Genomic DNA, 20,814 nt, shown 5'->3' on the forward strand with positions numbered 1-20,814 from the left:
AGCTCGTCAGTAGGCTGGTGAACCAACCAATCACAAGCGATGCAGACATACTGCACATGCGCACTTTGACTTAAACCTACAGTTGACACGACTTTGACCAGCTTTCCATCGATAACGTGCTTAGCTAACTTCAAGTTTGAATAAATTATGTATTTTATAAACTAGCCGGGGGACTCAAGACGCAGGCTGATATTTTAACTCCCTGATCTTACCCACAGGTAAGAATTTTTATTTACACAGTCAGGCTAACGTTAGCAGAGCTAACTAAATACTTTGTACATCATGGGAAGGAGTTAGCTTAATCTCTATCTTGAACTGTACTCGAAAAGTGTCGATGTTGGCGAAGCATGGTTGCTTTTTGGGGGTAACTGTAGGCTTTGTTACTGCATGGTTTATACATGTGGGTATATGGACCGGAAGGATGCATGTTGGTGACCGCTTCCTTCTCCATCCTGGTCATCTAAAGGCGTAAAGTATTGTTTCTATCTGTCAGTGGCATCTTACAGCGACAACTATGGTTTCACATCACCTTTACGGGGTTTTAGTTTAGGGTGCTGGCATTATTACAATATTACTAACATTGATATCCTGCTAATAGTACTTGCTCTCAAACTTCATAGCAATGTGGTAAAATTGTTGCATTTATAATTGGTTTATTTGAGTTAATAGGAAATTCATTACTTCCTAAAAGCCCGAGAAATACATTTGTCTTTTTCTGATTGTATTAATTATGGTATTATAGGGGAAAATACTTTGTCTTGTGAAACAAATGATGCTTTAAACACTCCAGAAACATTAATTTTCCTGTGTTAAGAAAAAAGTAGTTGCTTTATGAATTGATACCTAATTTCTAAATGTGCACCAACCAGGGTTAGGGTTACCTTACTGGTCAATACCAATACTCAGTTCCTTTTTTCTATCAGGATTCACAACTTTTAAATTATTCTAATTGTTTTACTTGCTAAGGAGTATTTTAATGGATTAAAAGCATAGTTTTTAATCCATTATAGAATTAATGAATTGCATGGTTTATCGTATTTTTGCATGAAAAAAGGTGTCCCTAAACTATATCAGATTATTTATATTTTTTGTTAAACTCAAGCAATGAGCAGTTTGTTGATGTCTTCATACACTGTTAAAGGTGTGAGTTGTGTAGTTTTTATGAATTCAATGAATATGTGAGACCATTGACTAGTGAAAAACAGGTTCCAGCGTCCAGTAAATAGTAATCTATTTGGAAAGCAAGGCCACAGAATAAAATATAAACACGCTTCTACAACATTTTCTTCTTGTTTCAAGCCCATGCAGGTGTAATGACAAGCCTCAGTTGTGGAACTAATATGCACGGTAAACAGAATATTTCTTAACCGGTTTGCTTTGTATTGACCTTCATTCATTACATCAACATGAACCAAAGCCTTATTGTGACCTCAGGTGCCAATTTTGGAAATCCAATGTTTTTCATGTCCTTACTTTTCTAAAAATGTTTTTGCTGTTTACAGTAAATGTCTTTAAATCCCACTGTCAGGGGTGGGACCTCACTTACAACTTGTCGGTTTGGGAGGCGTTTTAAATGTAGTGATAGTAAAAAAGCTGTTCTGTACAGATTATGTTGTAGTTTTAACTGATGTTTTGGGGGAAGTTTGGTGAATGAGTGACTAAGTGACACGTTGTATAATTGCATCATCCAGATTTTAGTTGATGTCAGCGTGGTGAATCCAGCTTTACAACATTCTGTGAAGTTTTAAGAAAACATGGTTATTCCCACAAGCTTATAATTCTCGCTTTTGGTTAAAAATAATGTTCTTTGCAGTCACTTCTAACGCAATAGCATGCCTTTTCTGATGTTCAGATGTGGCATTCAGATGTGGACAGATTTCATAGGTTACCCTGGTAAAGAGACGTAAAATAAAAGCAGCAGCATAATTACACACAGATTGTTATAGAAACATCCAACCTTCAATTTGAGAAACAAAAGTTTTTAACTAACTCACTGGTTGGAAACTTATTGGTGCTCCTGCTGTTTCTACTTCTATAGGACAGCACTTATCTTTCTCAAATACCTGAACCATCTCTTTTGACATAAATCTGCATAGATCAAGGTGTGCTGCTCCAGTCCTGATAATAGTGCTGTTTGTTTTAATTATTTCCCTGCTTTAGCTTATCAGACTTAAATCAGTGCATCATTAGCAGGTAATTCACTGATATATATGAATATTTTAAAACATAAACATATTTCTGACATATTTATATTTAAAATTATGGCATCATGTTCCTCCTAAACAACGGATACACGTCTAGATAGCAACTAGCCATCACTTGACATACAAAGATCATGCAAAGTTTGCCTTACCCGAACAGAATGTTCTCTTGTCTGGCCCATTTTGAAGAGTGACGTAATTGGTGACAATTTTTAGAAACTAAGATCAACTTAAAACTGTCCCAATTTTAATGAGGAAGTATTATTTTACAGGTGATTTTTGTAAAAATATAATAAATTTTCAATGAGCGCTTTTGTTTGGACACTAAATAAATGTACTTAAATTAAGGACTGTCATTTCAGAGTCAGTGTTATGAGGTTTTGGAGTTTATTTCAACACCGTTCTCACATATTTATCGTATCGTTGTCGGGGAGGTGACTGAACCTCTATAGTGAATCTGACAAGATTGGTGGTGACATTTTGGAAGAGTTACCCAATCCGTGGCTGTAATCCAAGACACACTGGGACAGGAACAACACATGCTGACCTCCCAGACTCGGGGAAGATAGGAAAATTAGTAGACCAAATAAAACATCGAGCCAGCAGGTTCTGTTGAGACTAAGAGGAAATCTGCTGGAGGACAGATATGATATGTGGGCTTTAAATTACACCCATTGTCTGAACCTTGTAACTTGAAAGACGGAGGAAAACGAGAAGACGCATTTAGTTTCAATCTAACCTATGAAGTTTACCGCCTCTGACTGATTTGGTTAACAAATGAGGCCAAACCACTTCACTTGAGTAGCTAAGCGAGAAAAAATAATCCAATCTTTATGTTGAACCTTGTTCCAGAGCTGCAAGCTGAATAAGTGGGTTGTTTTTTATAAATCAGAAGATTAGCATAACAAAGAATTAGCTGCTGGGTGAACACTTAGGAAGTAGAAATGCTCAATTTATGGGTACAAATTGTTAGTAAAATCATTTAGAAGGAGTTCAGAGATACTTTTGTGTTCATTTAATTATTCAAGTACAATGGTATTTATCAGTTGGCACTTTGTGTTCAACCTCTTGCTGGTGTGTCTGGTTTCAGAGTCTGCTGACGGTGTGGTCACATGAGAGAGCACATGACAGATAGTTGGGTCTAAGTCATAGTGGGTCTAAGTGTCCTTCGGCCCATTAATCAGTGCATGTCCAATGAGCAAATCCAGTCCTGGGACAATTTCTCTTCAAGTAAAAATATATTCTGTTTTACGTCAGCATGAATCATCAAAACCTCTGACTTAAATATGGAAAAATGTGCAAGGATCAATGTTAGAAATGGGAAAACTCGACGCTGGATTGCATCTTAATGATTTGTATTAACATTAATACCTGGGCTAAGGAGAAAAGGACTGCACTGTTGCTCAATGGTGCAACATCCCACTTTTTAGCTGAACGTACATAATTACATTTCCCTTGCAAAGTCCCAGAGCCTGGAGGAAGAGTGGAGAGGCACACAGTCCAAGCTGCTTCAGGCCCAGTGTGAAGTTTTCTCAGTTTGTGATGATTGTGGCCCAACATCAGTCGGTGTTGCTCCACTGTGTTTTCTAAAGTCTCTCAGGAAGTTTTAAATCAATTCATGCTTCTCTCTGCTGATGAGTGTTGAAGAGAGATTGATTTCATTTTCCTGCAGGAATTACCTGCTGCCCAAAACCTGCTTTTATATCCATGTTACAGCTGTGCTTGATTAGCCAGCAAACCCAGACCCAACAATACAGACAAGCTGAAGGCTACTATGAAAACAAACTTGCTCTTCTCTAAAGCTTCAGCAGAACCTGAGGCTGATCTCCTCCAGGCCACATTGCATTGACTTCATTTTGCTGATGGCTTCTCCTCTATTTCTTCTCACTGTGTACTCAAAGGAACAGAACAGGACCGAGGATGCTCAGGTACTTCAATGTTGGGGTGCTTTCACACCAGCGCTGTTTAGTCCGCTTTAACCAAGCTCTAGGATGTTTGCTTAGAAAGTCCGGTTTGTTTGGGGAGGTGAGAATGTGCAATCAGACGTAAATGCGGACCAAAAACGCAAACTTTCTGTGGTCTGCCTAAAAACGTAGGTCTCGGCTCGTTTGAACTGAACTCTGGTGCATTTTAAATACCAAACGGACTGGAGACCGCTACAAAAGCAGAAAGTGGACTTTAACACAGGGCATTCTGGGTAAATGCAACCAGAACAAACGCTCGCGATTGTTTAGTGCTAGACAGAGAAATGGCCTGTTGTCTTTCATTAAAGTCAAAAGCGAAAACCACTAAAATTGGATGCTACTCTATTTTTGTTTACATTTTGTGAAAACGGAAGGTGCGCTCATGTCTTCTTTGGTGGTTTCCTTCAGTAGTTCTTTGTGCTGCGCCACCACAGGCGAGGAGGTGAACAGATTTTTCAAATCGTTTGAGGGATTGCAGTGTGAAAGTGAACCTCACCAGCTGAAAATGTAACAGATGTTGCAATTTTAGCCCCCCAAGTCAAACTGAGTCTAGGGGACTATCGGTTGTGAAAACACCCTTAGATTTACTAAAAGGAGAGTGCAATCTTTTCTGAAGTCATGTGTTAGGAACCACTCTGAAGATGATTTGCACAAAGACAGATGCTTCACAAAATGAAGAACATCATGGAGAACATGTAACTACGACGTGTTTTACGGCCTCATTTTTCTTACAGTTTTATTATAACTCTTCATTAACATTGCTTTATGGATTGTTATTGTTCGACGAAGTCGCTGAAGCAGAACGTGACTTTTGGTTAACTATTCCTGAAGCCACCTCATAGTGAGGAAGTGGTTTTCTCCTGGAAACCTTGTCTGCTGGAAAAGCTGCCCTGTCTGCTGCCTCAGCTTGAATCGTCATGCCACAGTCATGTGCCCAGACTGTGTTATGAACACCGCTGCCTGCTTTACATTTGATGTGAAACCCCAAAACAGAGTCAGATATGACTCTGTTTTGGGGTTTTGCGTGCTAACGGTACAGTTAAGACTGTAACAGAAGTGAAACTGGTTGTGGTGAAGTTGAAGCTTCCTGTGAAAGTTGTCCTCCACATCGTGGCTTTTGCCTTGATTCCAGTGTTGCTGAATCATGAACATGACTTGTGATTTTCACAGTTAACATATTTCTGCAGTCATTGAAGTTGCTCCTTTATTTATTTATTTATTTTTTTACATTTGTAAAGCATTAATTTCATTTAAAGCTAATAAAACCTCATTCTCGTTTCGCTCATAAACTGTTGTCTTGTTGCAGGGGCGGTTGACACTCATCCCTCGCCTTCCCGCGGATCCTGCAGCCTGCCCGGATGACAGGCGAGCAGAACGGAGACCTCCTGGAAGGTAGCACCTCCTTTAAGCAGGAGAAACTTCACATCACACTCTGAGTGCCTCCCTGAGGTTGCAATATAATTTTGAAGTTAGTTTAAAACGTTCAAATAACAAGTAACCTAATAAACATGTTTGAAATTCACAAAATATATTTACAGGCTTATTTCTGGGTTATGCTTTTTGTTCAAATCATGTTTTGACACATAACACCAGGCTGTCAGTGTGACATAATCCCTCCCCCCCCATCCTGTATTGGAAAAAACACACACCCAGAGGCAACGGCATATAAAGGCAGAGACATTCTTAGGCAACAGTGGACTTTAGGACCTGCAGTGAGTTGGAGATGAGTTCAAGGAAGCAGGAACGCTCCAGACTCAGTGAGTTGCATTTATACAGTCGTACATTTATCAGCTCAAACAGCAACTAGAAGTAAAGGGAAAGCTTATTTGTAGGTTTGGAAATTATTGTTTTCCTTTCAAGTGTTGTCATAAGCAAATTTTAGTTCAAGTTGTGACTAGTTGAAGGTTTTGCAGGTTTCAGACTACTCGTGTGGCAGAGTTGCATTAGATGATAATTACTTCTTTGTATTGAGGATCTTGCTGCACACCGCTGCTGTGAGGAAGCCAAATATACGCAATGCTTATTGTGAGAAGAATGAGTTGAGCAAATATTGAACGCAAACACGAGTCTCAAGTTTGTGTTTGTCTTTCGCCAGAATTCATGTGGAGACTCTGGGGTAGGGTTTGTTGGAAAAGAGTCAGCTGATTCTGCTGATTTGAAGAGGTTTCAGTGCAGTAGGACAGCTGATATTTGACACCAGGAAATCTTTTTTACCTTTACAGTTTTGCTTCCTGTAAAAGAAAATAAAAGATTGCATGACTGTTACAGGTTCTTTCTTTGATTGTGCATCGCCAGTACACCACAAATAATATAACCGAGTAACTACACCAAGTTTTCCGCATGATCTAGAAAGTTTAAAATCTTCAATATCTCAAATAGTCCTATATTATTTTTTTTCTGAATTTCGGCCTCAAAAAGTCATGAATGAATCCAGATGTGTGACCTAGTGTTTAAATTACATGTAGTTATGCCTAAGTTGTGTTTGTTTTTTCATTCTTTGCTCATTCCAGAAACTTTTTAGAAAGTTTTTGTTAATGAAGAAGCATTATATATTGGATATCTGGTTCCTGCCTGTATGCATCTCCTTCCTGATAAACTCTCTAAAAGGAGGAGGATCCACGCTGCCGTGTGTTGACGGAGCTTTCTGTGAAACCTGTGTGTCTGTCTCAGAGGATCCCCGGCAGGAAAATGGAGTCCAGTCGAACCACTACAGCGCCATCTCTCCTCCTGCCTCCCCCTTGGCCCAAGAGGAACCGTTCTCCACCTACTTTGAGGAGAGGGTTCCCATTCCAGAAAGTCCCAACCAGGTGAGAACATGGGAAATTTCAAACAATATGAGTGTAAATCTTTAAGTGCGTTGTTTAATAATGTTGAGTGATTTTTTTTTTCCATTAGTATGCCGTTTTCACATGTTAGTTGTGATTTTTATTCTTTTTTTGTCTACTAATATTTAAATAAAGCTTTGTATAAATGTTGAGTGAAAATTGCACTTCAGTTTTGTAACCATTTTGAGAAATAAAAACCAGCGGTTTCTCCCTGTCAGATGTTCAGTTTCCGTAAACTCTGGGCCTTCACTGGACCGGGGTTTTTGATGAGCATCGCTTACTTGGATCCTGGGAACATCGAATCGGACCTGCAGTCTGGTGCAAAAGCTGGGTTTAAGGTACTGAATAAAACAGCATCAAAACAGACCTCAAAGTATAAAATGAATCTGTTTATTTGTGCATTTGGACATATTCTAGACTAAGATTAAAGGAGAAAATGAACAATTAATGCTTTTTTGAGGATAAAGCAGAATTTGGTAGAGAAAATCCACTATTGCAAAAATAGATCATACATTAGGTTTTTTTTTTAAACTCTACAGGAGAGAGATAAATAAGTTTTGCAGGAATACAATTTTGTAGATTAGCATCAAAAATAGGTCAGAATTGCCACTAAAATGATGACTAATGTTTTGATCATTTATATGAGAGACATCATTATTCAGGAAAGTATTTGGTTTCAGATTGATGTGGCGCACTTCATTTTTTCCACTCTGTGAATAGCCAGCTTCTAAAGCAACCACCTGCAGCCAGTTACTGTCTGCTGGAGATATTTTCTTCACCTCAAGCATCGACTATGTGAAACCTATTGCACACGTTTAGGCTCTAATTTTATGAGTTGTAGTGCTGGTGAATGAAAGTAGACCCATCAGAGATGATTGTGCTGATCCTCTCTCTCTGGCAGCTCCTATGGGTGCTGCTTGTGTCCACCGTCATTGGGCTGCTGCTGCAGAGGCTCGCTGCACGCCTCGGCGTCGTCACCGGGATGCACCTGGCTGAAGTCTGCAACCGCCAGTATCCCACCGTGAGTATCCCCTCCTTCCTGCTGGTCGTAGTTGTCTGAAGCGGTGGTTGTTTTGTAATTACTTCTCAAACAAACGGTCGTTTCTGCCAGGTTCCACGGATTTTACTCTGGTTAATGATCGAGCTGGCTATCATTGGTTCAGACATGCAGGAGGTCATCGGCTGTGCTATCGCTTTCAACCTTCTGTCAGTGGGCAGGTAAGGTGCTTTGTTTTCGTCGGGGATTTAAAATAGATCAAAATTTGAGTGGATCTTCATCGTTTTCTTTGCTCTGTGTAATTATCCAGGATCCCACTGTGGGCAGGAGTTCTCATCACCATCACAGACACATTTGTGTTCCTCTTTCTAGACAAATACGGTGTGTAGCCGTTTATGACCAGACAAAGAACACCTGATTAGTTTTAGTGTTTTTACATGTTTTTATCTCTCTAGGCTTGAGGAAACTTGAAGCTTTCTTTGGATTCCTGATTACTGTAATGGCCATAAGTTTTGGTTATGAGGTGAGCTTCCTTCACACCTGACATAATGGATGTCGTATTAAGTCTGGGTTTTTCAAGCTGCAGCTCAACTCTTCTTCTTCAGGGTGGAATAGCAACATAAAACTTCAAAATTTAAAGATAAAACAAAAAAAGAATTAGGTTTAGTTTTAGAGAAACCACACACGTTTTGGACCCATCAATAATTCTGACTGGGTCTGTGACAATTATTTTTGACCTCATTCAGTTTTTGGCTCACACTTCAACCTTTAAGAATAGTTAGAACATTTCCACTTTGTGTGGATTAGATCCATTTGTTGTATCATTGTTTCACTCTGGGAAAAAGAAAACGTCTAACATTGTTCTTTCTCTCTTGTTCCTGCTGTTGTCCGGCTCCAGTACGTTCTGGTGAAACCGGATCAGGGAGAGGTTCTTAAAGGGATGTTTTTGCCGTACTGTGCTGACTGCGGGCCCGTGCAGCTGGAGCAGGCCGTGGGAATCGTTGGTGCTGTCATCATGCCCCACAACATCTACCTGCACTCAGCACTTGTAAAGGTAAAAGAAAAAAAGAAAAAATAATATATATATATATATACATATATATATATATATATATATATATATGTATATATATACATATATATATATATATATATATATATATATATATATATGTATATATATATATAAAACTCTATATCCTGAGAGAATTCATCAACAAGCTTTCTAAAATTAGAAATAACCCTAAGATGGTGGTGTTTTTTTGTTTTGTTTTTTTTGTTGTTTTTTTTAGTCCAGAGAAGTGGATCGGAAAAATAAGAAGGAAGTAAAAGAAGCCAATAAGTACTTCTTCATCGAATCATCCATCGCCCTCTTTGTGTCCTTCCTCATCAACGTCTTTGTCGTCGCAGTCTTTGCTCAGGCCTTTTACAATAAAACTAACATGGATGTGGTGAGTACGACCGCTCTGCTGCTGATTGCTAACTGATGACAGATTGCTGCAGAGCTTTTTTTAAAGAGCAGCTTAACACAAAATGCAGATTTAGGTGTTGCTTGTTGTGTTGTAGAACCATGAGTGCAACGCGACTGGGATCAACCGCACCGACCTCTTCCCTCTCAACAACAGCACTCTGGAGGTGGACATCTACAAAGGGGTATGTCTGCTCAGCAACTGACATGCATACAATAAGCTCTGAGCTTTAGCTTTTAGACTAGGAAATCCTTTCATCTATGGAGAGCACAGTTTAAACATTTCTCTGCAGTACACCGAAAAAAAGTTATTGCTGTTTTTTTCAGGTCTAACGAGGTAAAACGTGTAACTTACTCACTTGAAGATCCTCTAAACTTAACATGCAGGCATTTATATGTAAATATCGACAGCTGTAGCTGGAAAACAATTCTTTAATCTAACTTGAATGGAAAGAAAACATAGCCTTTTGGAGATAAAAAAAAATAAAACACAGAGGTGCTCAACTAATTCATTTATTCTGGATTTATTTTTGACAACTTTATTTAACAAATGCAATCCAAACTCCTGACAATAGTTTCTTTTATTTGTAGGTTTTACTAGAAGGGTTTTTTTTAAAATGTTGCAGTCCTGTTAAAAATATCTAGAAATTTCTCTAAGGAATTATTTTTGCATTGTAAAGATGGTAAAGAGACATATAATATAACAGAATAAAACGTTTTTCTTTATAAAAATCTAGGTGCATCTAAATAAACATTCACTCCTCCATCCTACCGACAGATGAATAAATATGTGTTTAATGAGGTGATTGCTGTCTTTTGTACATTTTGCACAGGGAGTGGTGTTGGGCTGTTTCTTCGGACCTGCAGCTCTCTACATCTGGGCTGTCGGGATTCTGGCAGCCGGTCAGAGCTCCACCATGACGGGCACTTACTCTGGACAGTTTGTGATGGAGGTGAGAAAATCTGCTGCTCGTCATTTTGCGTGCAGCATCTGCTGCTTTACGGTTTTTCAAAAGATGTCTAAAAAGCTGCAAAATGGTGATATTTTGTGCCTTTGCTCAGGGGTTTCTGAACCTAAAGTGGTCTCGTTTCGCTCGGGTGCTGCTGACCCGCTCCATCGCTATCACGCCGACGCTCCTCGTCGCCATTTTCCAGGACGTTAACCATCTGACGGGGATGAACGACTTCCTCAATGTGCTTCAAAGTTTGCAGGTCAGGAGAAACTAAAGTAGTAACACGCATCTCAAGTGTTTTTTGTCGTGTTTTATGTAACGCTGCTATGTATCAATAATCACTTTTCTTCTCCAACAGCTTCCGTTTGCATTGATCCCGATCCTGACGTTCACCAGTCTGACTTCCATCATGAATGACTTTGCTAACGGGCTGTAAGTCAAACATTTCTGTTAGTTTATTAGAGTCTCTATTGATTTCTTGAGTCCTGACCCACTGATGTTCTCACAGTATTTTTAGATCAGTTCCTTATTAAAGGAAGGGAACTGAAAGGGTCGATTAAGGTGTTTGGGTTAAAGAAGTGAAATTATTTAACTTTGCTCAAATTACAAGGTTATATTTTGTAGATTTAAAAAAAAGTTACGTTAGTGTTCAGAGTTTTTTCAATTTGGTCAATTTTATGAAAACTGTAATGTAAAATAAAAGTTTTTCTTTCTTTAAGGGCGTGGAAGATTGCAGGAGGCATCATCATCCTGGTGGTTTGTGCAATCAACATGTACTTTGTGATTGTTTATGTGACTGCGCTGAACAGCGTCCTGCTCTACGTTATCGCTGCTCTCATCTCCGTGGCGTACCTGGTCTTCATAATCTACCTGGTGGGTTCAAGAGATAAAATCCTGTTTTTTTTATCAAGTCTAAGTGGGATTTTATTCATTATTTTATTAAAACTGTGCACTTGGTGTGCTGCTTCGCGTTAGTGCAGTGTTAACTTGAATTGCTGCAGCCTAATCTCACATGAATTAGTCTTTCTAGGTTCATCGCTCTCTCCTCTTTCAACCACTTTACCCATAACTTTGACCACTTTCAGGTACATTTCAACCACAAAAATAGATTTTTTAAAATCCCATTTTAAGCAATAGTTACTTTAAACAGAATCACTGGTGGTACAACTTTTAGAACCCCAACTACTTTGAGAAATCGTTTGCCAACAGGATGACTCTTACTCTTCTCCTATAATATTTCACAAGGTTGGAGCACAAAGAGAGAGAAATCTTTGACCGTTTTTTTTTTCTTTTTCTTTGTGCACAATCTGTGGATTGTCCACAGTACTGGGTAGAAAACAGTTTTTCTGTTGGACTTTTGTGTTTGTATGTTCTGAATCATTAGATGAAAAATAAAGTTACACTTATGTCGCAGGTAGCAGTGATCCTGCCACCAGTGTCTTTGCTTGAAATGAGTGGTAATCCAAACTAAAACTGTGAGATTATGCAACTGCAACAAATAATTTATCTATGTTTTTTTTTTCTTTAAAAAAGCAGCTGTTCTTGCTAGCTTGACCTTCTCTGTTAAAAGACGAATCATAATCCTGCAGAAGTCGAGTCTTCACGTCTTGCTCTGCTCTGGTTGTCTGCAGGCTTGGCACTGCCTGGTTGCCCTGGGGGTTTCCTGCCTGGACTGTGGCAGCAGGGTAAGCAATCGACCTGCGGTGTTCGTAGAGGAGCAGTCTGAGTACGACTCCTAAAGCTGAACACCACATTATCCGCCTGCTTGACTCTTACCGCTGGGGGAACACTGCACACAACCAGGACTTATTTTAGGATCACGAAGTCAGACTCTCTCCTCTTCTCATGTTGTTCTTGTGTTGGGCTGGATATCAACATTTGATGCTTTTTAGGCTCCCAGACATATCAGAACTACATCAGCACAGCATGAATGAGCCAAATGTTTGTGAGATGTTGGTGTTATTAAAACAAACGGTTATTTAGGGAATCAAATTAGCTGTGTTCATTCTTTAGATATTTATAACTACTTGTGACAGTAGATATTTATCTACCTGAGTTATAAGTCAGTAATATGAGCCTACCTTAGACATCTTTACGTCTGTATTTCTAACTTCATAACTACAGTTTTTTTTTCCGGACTACAGAGCACACCATGCTATAAGCCACACCTACAAATAAAAAAACAAACTGGAAAGTATATAAATAAGCCGTACCGCCGCTCTAAATCTGCTATTAAGGACGCAGCCCTCCGTCTCTAAAGCCAAACCATGGATTCGTTCACGCCGAGTTTACATGTAGCTGCTCTATTTACTGCCAGATCGATAACCTTCAACTTAAAAGCTGCATCATATGAGTTTGAAGAAATTTCTCCGTCGTTCCTGCAGCTAGCATGTGCTTGTTCTAAATGAAAATTAGCACTTTCTTCTTTGATTTCCAATTGTGACTTCCAATGAGTCACTTCCTGCTAAAGAGCCCCCTGGTGGCTGAAGAAAAATCCACAGAAAAGCTGTACCGGGCTACAAACCGCATGGTTCAAAGCGTAGGAAAAAAAGTAGCGGCTTATAGTCCGAAAAATACGGTAATAAGTAGCTGGTAGCTGACAGAAAACCATCTAAGGAGCTGAATATTTGTGTTTTTCCACATGCAGCCCTTCAAGTATAGGAGTACAAAATCATAGCCAGCGCTGCAGTAAATCTGTAAAAACTGCATTTGGTTTAGGTGAGAAGCAGTTGAAGATCTTTAACGATACTGTTTAGACCAGCTCTCTGTGTCTTTCTCTTGGTTTTCAGCTGATATAGACTGAGTGTAGGGAAAACTAGCCTACATCTTCTCTAGCTCTCACCTTGTTCTTTTTGTCATATGTGAACCTCTCTACTAACAGTTTTAACATTAATGCCACATGAAGCAGCCAACACAAAATTCTTACACACTAATTACTGTATTTTTAAACTGATGACAAAAATCTGATGTGCTGCATAAGAGTGGATTATCCTCCTGCACACCTTCTGCTTACATGGAGTCCATTCCCTGTTTTATAAGGATTTCCACTCTGACTACCTCAATGTCCTCTGCTGTTTTATCCTAAGTGTAGCGTCAGATTGCATATTTTTGTCGCCTCTATTGCTTCAGAAATGTTACTTTATAATAAACATGTACTGTTTTATTTTTATGAACTAGAAAGCTCCAAATGATATCCAGCCCAGTTGAGCTTCACTCTCTTAGTTAGTGTTTTTTTATTTTATTTGTTTTTGTTATAAGCTGATTCTAGTATATGCAGAAAGCTACAAGCATACGTTTCATTGTTTTGCACTGGGATACAGTGTAAGTTTTGTCACTTTTTACTTTCTCTTTGCACAACGTGGAGTTTAATATCAGATTAGTTTGAAGCCGGTTTTAATCTTAAAATGGCGCACTTTAGAGTCATGCAGACTCTCAGGTTTGTTCACGGTTGCTCCACAATAATTGTCTTAGTGCCTCAATAATTCAGATGCCAGAGAGGCGTGGCCTCTGCTGTGTGTTTGCCTTTTTATATAAATGACTTCTGTGGTTGGGGAACAAATTAGAAAACACCTAGAGAGCATCACCATGTAAACCATTGCAGTAGTTTTTTTTTTGATATGACACAGTTGTCACTGTTAGTTCCCACATGTGAAACATGTTTAACACATTTATTTAGCAGAAGACGGTCAGTAAACAAGCGGGTAAGAGACTGTACTGTAGTTTGTCCAAATGATATTTTAGCTTTAAAAAGCTGCTCTGCAATGGAGACGGGGTTGTATCTGAATTACTTTCAAAAACATAGAAAGGTAATGATAAAAGACACATACTCTAAATTGCTTACATATTCTGTTATTGCATTTTTAAAGAATAAGCATTTCCCGATAAAACGTCATCCTGTTAGATTTATTTTAAAAGTATATGCAGGATGAGCACATGTAATTAAAGGCTAATTTGTCTTTCTGGCGTCAGCTGTCTGTTTTAAGCATGTTTGTGAACCATTTTTGATCTGTGTTTTTCAAATATTTTACTGTACATATTTAAAAACCTTGGACCATTTAGATTATTAGAGTTATAAAGAAAATGCTTAGATGGAAACAAATGATATCAAAGTGTGTGCAACCCAGCTGCTGTGGCATTTAAAAAAAACTTAAAAAAAATAAATCACAATGCAGTTGATCTAAGAACAGCTGGGTATCATAGATTCAACATTTTAAATTTGATTACTTTATAGTGATAAATTATTTAACGAGGTAAAGAAAGTGCTGGTGATGCTCATGTTTTGCAGAGTTTTATGACTGTAAATCCGTGTCACTCATGAGCAGGAAAAGCTTAAATTCCTTCACACTTTCTTCATGACATGAAGTTGAATTTGTTTTAGGTAGAGACAAGTGATGAAGTAATGAATTTTAAATTAGATCAAATATAAAAGCGTAAAACTGAGCAATATCCAAGTGATGTGAAGATGTTTGCAGATGTGTTAAAGCAGCGGTTCAGGCTGCATTCGGGAATCACCGTCACAGTTTGTATTAGTTGTTTGTTCATGTTGGGTCGGATCCAGATTTCTACATTTTAACCTCTTTCTTTTTAGTGGAACTATATTTTTTACATGACCTAGGGTCTCTTCTCTGTCAGAAATACCTCACACAGATACGTTATAAAAAATAAAAGAGATGACAAACGCACAAGTGTTACGAAAATAAGAAAGTGATGTCTACACTGCAAGTGTTGTGTGATATTTTTTTATATCTGCTGTTTTCTGATGCTTGATGAAGCACACCATGTGTCCAAAATAAAAGCTAATTATGGATATGTGGACATGTGTTGGACTCTTCTGTCTCAAGACTTCTGATGAGGTTTAATTAACCATCAAAAGTTATGAAATATTAAGAAGAAAACAAAGATTAAAAATTAAGGAAACTTGATTTTATTTACAAAGTGTATAAATTGATAAAATTGTGGGTTTTTTGTGCTATTAATTATTTCCAAGCTTTTCCCACCAGTGATATATGTATGCTTTACAATTCAACTGGAAAATTAAAGATCTGGTGGAGGGATGTTTTTTTTCTTTCTTTTGACAAAGTTTCTTAATTTTAAAGTTACTTTAATTTTGCAGCTAGCAAATTAATCAAATAACTATTAAATTATTGAACTGTAAAAATATTTGATAAGTTGTTCTAAGCTCTCAAGATTAATCAAATGATGCAACTAATAAAAAATAATTAAAAAAAATCATATGTCAACACATCTGTACAAGATTATACTTACATTTTCAGGATTTTGTTTTGCAGACGGGTTAGTATGCCAGTTTTAAGGTTGGCTTTAAGAGACTGTTAGCACTCATGATCTTTACTTTAAAAGTTTACCTTTTAATAGGTCTCCAAATCCTTCATCTTGTGAGGACGTCTCCACAGTCCTGATCCACTGGGTTTCTGTCAGACGTGGCTCTGGATCAAATTAAATCTGGTTGACAATTACAAAACTTTCTTTTCTTCTGGCTGGTGAAGAGTTTTCTTTGTTGAAATGTCGCCAGGCTTCTCACTTTTACGATTTGAGACAAAACCGAAAACGGTAATCCCAGATTATGACGCTGCCACCAGGCTGCCTTTGGTTCCTCTCTGCACTCCAGGGTTTCATCTTTTAAATGAAAGGAAAATCAGAATGACAGCTGAGGTTTATTTCTGTTTCATCACATTCAGATTAGATGTGTATCAAATAAGGCTGAATACTGATATAAAACAATAACTTCAATAAATTCAGTTTATTAGTGGAAGCCTGTCTGTAGGGTTATTGTTTGTTACATGTTTTGCTAACAAATACGATTATTTTTAATTCATTTTAATATTATAAATCTCACATTAAAATTGGAAACATTTTGAAATGACGTCTTTGTCTAGTTTGTACTTTATCAAGTAATTTATGAATGATCTAAAATGATATGTTTTTGAGTTGAACTGTATGATAATATTAAATCCCAATTTAGTTACTTTATTTATTTATTTTAGGGATCAAGCATTGTGTCGTTTTTTTTTCTTGTAACAGGAGAAATAAATGATCATGATGAGAAACTCAGATTCATGAGACTTTATTTGTCAGAGCTCTTTTCTTACTTTGAAATGTCACACCTCACAATTGTTACTACTTTAACTATTGTAGTTAAATGTAGTTAAACACCTTAACTATTACACAAAAATACATTTTGTTTCTTTCAATTAAAGGCATATTAAATATGCTATGATTCAACTAGAAATCCCTACAAACATATTGAAAATCGATCAATTGAGATAATTTTGGATATAGTTGCACTATAGCTGATGTAAATGGTGAATTGAGGAAACTTAATAATAGTTAAATTGTATTTGCAGAGCAGTGTTTCAGTTTGGAACAACTTGCCAATATATAGTAATAGATTTCTATTATATTTAAAAAGACATTGGTAAGCTAGTTGGTGCTTTAAAACAATCACAATTTGACCCCGAGATGTTTCATTTTCTAAAGTTGACTCTATGATGATGAAATACAAGATGCAGCAGGGACAACAATTAATCTAAATTAAATGTCCTTTATTAGTGTGCTGTAATAATATGTATATATACCACCATATTTGTTAATAACATTAATCTAACCAACCCCGTTGCTTTTATGATGCTCATTGTAACCTTGTCAAGAAAAATGCTACAGCTATGCAAAGGTTAAACAGAGATACAGCTTGTTAATGACTAATTTTATTATAAATTGATTTAAAAATCTGAGTAATAGCAGAAGGGATCTTCAGCACCTCCTTTCACTCAAGGCAGATTCATCTAGTTTCCATGTATAATAATAACTAAAAAAAAGCACAAACTAAACTTGCTCTCTGATGACAGAACCTTTCTCCTCCTTTCAGATGGTCGGGGGACTGTCCCGCCACACAGACCTGTACCTGCTGAGTGACATGGAGACTGATCCGCAGGCTGAGAGATAACGGAGCGCCAGGTGCAGTCCGGTGCTGCCCTCTGACTGACTGTAGACGCTCGATTTGACTGGAGGGAACCTCTGAAGCTCGGCCAGTATAACTTTCTCTTCAACCCTCGGTGTCTCACATCAGCTGAAGTGTCCTTACGGCGCACCAAGAGACATTTAAACATGACCAGCATCTCAGACGCGTCTTCTTTCCTGGATAGCGTCCTGTGAATTAAATGGGTGCTAAAGGGAGACCTGAGAAGCTGGATAATGCCAAGGATACTTGGCGTTAGCGACCGCACACTGCAGCACATGTTCAGTCATTTCCTTTTGTGAACAAACCAGATAATGAAACGTCAATAGCAAATGATCAGAGTAACAGATTCAGAGAAACTGTAGTGCTTGAATGCTGGTGTCCATCATTCACTCTTTATCGGCCATTTCTTCCCTCATCTAACATTTTTAACCATCAGGGAAAACATACATTAGTTTATATAATTATCTACATATTTATAAATATGTTCTTCCTGTATTGTCAGGTCTTTCTGTATGCTACAGTATGTTTGTTGTTTTCAGGGACCAAGCTGCCTCCCTTTATGCTACAAAAGCCTGGGATTAATTATTTATTCAGATATTTAACTCAAAGTCATTGTAAAAAGTGAGAAGGGTTTTCAATACGAGTAAAAAAGTCATCTGGTCCTCAAACACTTAGTTTAGACAATTTTTTTTTCTCCAAATAATTTTAAAGACATTTGTGGGCGTCTGGTGGATTTAGTACGATAAAAGTATGCTAAATAAAACTAAGAAATCATTTATAATTAACAAGTATAAAAAAAATTGAATTTCGCCATGGTTGAATTAAATTATATTTTTATTTCATACGAAGAACCAGATGATTTTTTTAAAATTTGAACCTGAATGACCAAACATTAAGTTATTTGTACAATTACAACGTTCATAGTTAAAATATCTAAGGTGAATGTAAAAGATAAAAGGATTAATATATATGATATATTGGTCACACTTCTCCCTCTGTTCTTTTTTTTATAATATGTAAGAAATTTTTTTTTTTGTTAAATATTTAAGGAAACCATTTTCCCCAAGAGTACAAAGTTGATGTTATCGTATGTTTGCCAAAAAACCAACAACTTTAATTTGAAAGAACATTAATTATTATTATTATATAAGCTGCAGTGGTTTTTCTGTTTGAAACCGTGTCACCGCTTTCCGTTACTTTTTGTGTCTTATTGTAAGCATCACAACACAACCGTTGACAAAAACTGGATGGTAGTGATTGGAGAACATGAAGCTATGGAGCAACATTTTTGTTCTTTTGTCTTCAAATGTTCAGTCTGTGATTTTTCAGAAATTCTAGACTGTGATGCTGCTGTTCATTCTTAGTTTTTAAAGTGCCAAACTAAGCTTCAGGCATGCATCACTTGTGACAAGTTAGAGGAGATTATGCTGAGATCAAATGTGCTTCTTCAGGTATTTCATTAGAGTTTTAATAATAATAATAATAATAATATGCAATAAATCACTTAAACTGTTAGCAAACACAACCGAAGTAAAAATTCACTACATGTTCCCGTTCTTTGCATGTTCCCGTTAAAGAAACTTATTTCATGAATCTGCAGCAGCGTTTTTACTCTGATGGATAAATTCTTTACCCATGTTTCTGCTTCCATCTTTTTACCTGAGGTCAATTCAGTTTTATTTTAAAAATTTGTATTTCTGTTTCTAGCTGTGCATTTTTTTTTCTGTTTCGAATGTTTCAATTGTTCTAGACATCTTGAAAAGATACACTAGCTTGTTTTGATTTCCCCAACTTTGTGCAGTCTGTTACCGAAAAAATAACTTGGAAACAAATGTGTGTTGGGAAAACTGGCAGCTAAAGTGAACTGCTGTGATATTTATGGGGCGATACATACATCCCACAGAGTATTTGTAACTTAACGTTGTTGTATGATTATTATTATTATTTAATTTAAAAGATGGACTAAAGTGCATTCAGAGAAATTAATAGAAATCAGAAGTAACAGATTTAGGCTGGTAACCTTTCAAAATAAAAACTGCAAGAGGAGAAGAAGAGCAGAAGAGAAAAATACTAAATTATTAACAGCTGTACCATAACCCATGGTAACTCTGAATGTGGACTACTGATTTGCATCATTAAATCCAAATCCTTCCCCCGACCAAATATCAGACTGAACTTGTACTGTATGTTTTTATTCCACAGTGCCTCCTATGTTCACCTGCGTGCCTCAGCTAACAAATGTTTGGCACCACTTTTATTTTCAAATTTATTTGTTTTAAAAACAAACAAAAAAAATCATCTGAGTACATGAGAAAAAATGAAAGATATATTTGAAAACCTACATAAGCTTTATAAGTTGAGTCTTTGATAATGTTTTAAAAAGTTAGCATTTGGATTATATCGTGTTACATGTAGATCTTCACGTTTTAAAGACTTTCCGACGTCGTGCTAATTTTGCCACACTTCTGGTCTGTAGACAGAAAGCTACTGACGTGGTATTTTGTGTTTCTGAACTTATAAAACTGTACAGTAGGGTCCACCATTGAAAACATGTGTAAAGGTGGTTTTCTCCCATCTGTATTTTAATGTTTTAATATAGTTTTCTTTTTTTTGCCAAACCAAAAGAGTTGAGCATTCTTGAAAAGCTGTTTCTTAAAAAATAAATATATCCACAATTTTATTGTGTGTGTGTGTTTTTTTTTTTGTTTTTTTTTTGTTTTTTAGTAAACAACACCAGAAACAAATTAAATCTGGGGTGGATGTTAAGTTTGTTTAATACTTTCTTATACCTTATTCATTTTATGTGGGATTTCCTGAGGCCCGTTTTTTTAAATTAAAAGTATCTTTTTAAAGAAGATTTTTATGCAGATATTATGCTTTTTATTAAGCCCAAATTTCTGTATTAAAATTATTTTTGTTGGTCTGAATTGAATTAAACTTATGATCATATGACATATTTTCATCAGCCAAAGTTGTGGGAAATCATCACAGGCTTGAAAACATCTATAGTGTGGTGCATAAAGTAAATTGAGTGACTGAGGTACCTTAACTTTGAAATATTTGCTTGTATTGAATGACTCTGTGCCCATCACTTATCTATATTTGCCTAAATTATGTCCAAATCTGACTGAGTGAATTTGTTTATCTCTGAGTGCAGTGTTTTATTTCAGTGATAGCACTTGAGATTGAATGGGAGGAAAAAAATAATCATTTCTGCTTATAGGAAAACATACATTGACATGTATAAAAGAGGCTAATTCACATAATATACCTTCATGAAAACATACCAGACTGTACATCTGAAAAATTTAAACATAGGGTTGTTGAGGATTATATGAAAGTCGTTTAACTTCTAACTGTTCAAACTTCTGTGTGGTTGCTAGGCTTCCTTGAGGTTGCCCTGGTAACAGTGGGGCTGCTGGAATCTTCC

General features: G+C 37.0%; 1 protein-coding gene across 2 annotated transcripts; it reads left to right on the top strand.

Annotated features, from left to right (window-relative positions):
- The first annotated feature begins 58 nt into the window (after positions 1–58).
- Positions 59–20,064, top strand: LOC106954718 (natural resistance-associated macrophage protein 2-like). Of its 2 annotated transcripts, XM_015044427.1 has the most exons (17): positions 59–218; positions 5,472–5,557; positions 6,836–6,972; positions 7,209–7,328; positions 7,892–8,011; positions 8,102–8,208; positions 8,298–8,368; positions 8,443–8,510; positions 8,886–9,041; positions 9,280–9,438; positions 9,554–9,640; positions 10,289–10,408; positions 10,518–10,667; positions 10,767–10,840; positions 11,128–11,281; positions 12,040–12,093; positions 17,292–20,064. In XM_015044427.1, exons 2-17 carry the CDS (start codon positions 5,524–5,526, stop codon positions 17,367–17,369), a joined length of 1,689 nt encoding a protein of 562 aa, XP_014899913.1. In that variant the 5' UTR covers positions 59–218; positions 5,472–5,523; the 3' UTR covers positions 17,370–20,064. The 2 variants fall into 2 exon arrangements, with proteins under 2 accessions (XP_014899913.1, XP_014899914.1); XM_015044428.1 differs by lacking the exons at positions 59–218; positions 5,472–5,557 and adding an exon at positions 5,828–5,922.
- The last annotated feature ends 750 nt before the right edge of the window (positions 20,065–20,814 follow it).

This window comes from Poecilia latipinna, unplaced genomic scaffold (genome assembly GCF_001443285.1).
Source record: "Poecilia latipinna isolate Pla-1442-1.1 unplaced genomic scaffold, P_latipinna-1.0 Scaffold674, whole genome shotgun sequence".
NCBI classification, from domain to species: domain Eukaryota; kingdom Metazoa; phylum Chordata; class Actinopteri; order Cyprinodontiformes; family Poeciliidae; genus Poecilia; species Poecilia latipinna.

What these genes read in the sequence shown, in the direction of transcription:
- LOC106954718 (XM_015044427.1), top strand. Translation starts at nt 5,524, where the DNA reads ATGACAGGCGAGCAGAACGGAGACCTCCTGGAAG. An exon ending in GTGCAAAAGCTGGGTTTAAG is followed by an intron (nt 7,329 to 7,891) that starts GTACTGAATAAA and finishes TCTCTCTGGCAG; the next exon opens with CTCCTATGGGTGCTGCTTGT. An exon ending in AATGACTTTGCTAACGGGCT is followed by an intron (nt 10,841 to 11,127) that starts GTAAGTCAAACA and finishes TCTTTCTTTAAG; the next exon opens with GGCGTGGAAGATTGCAGGAG.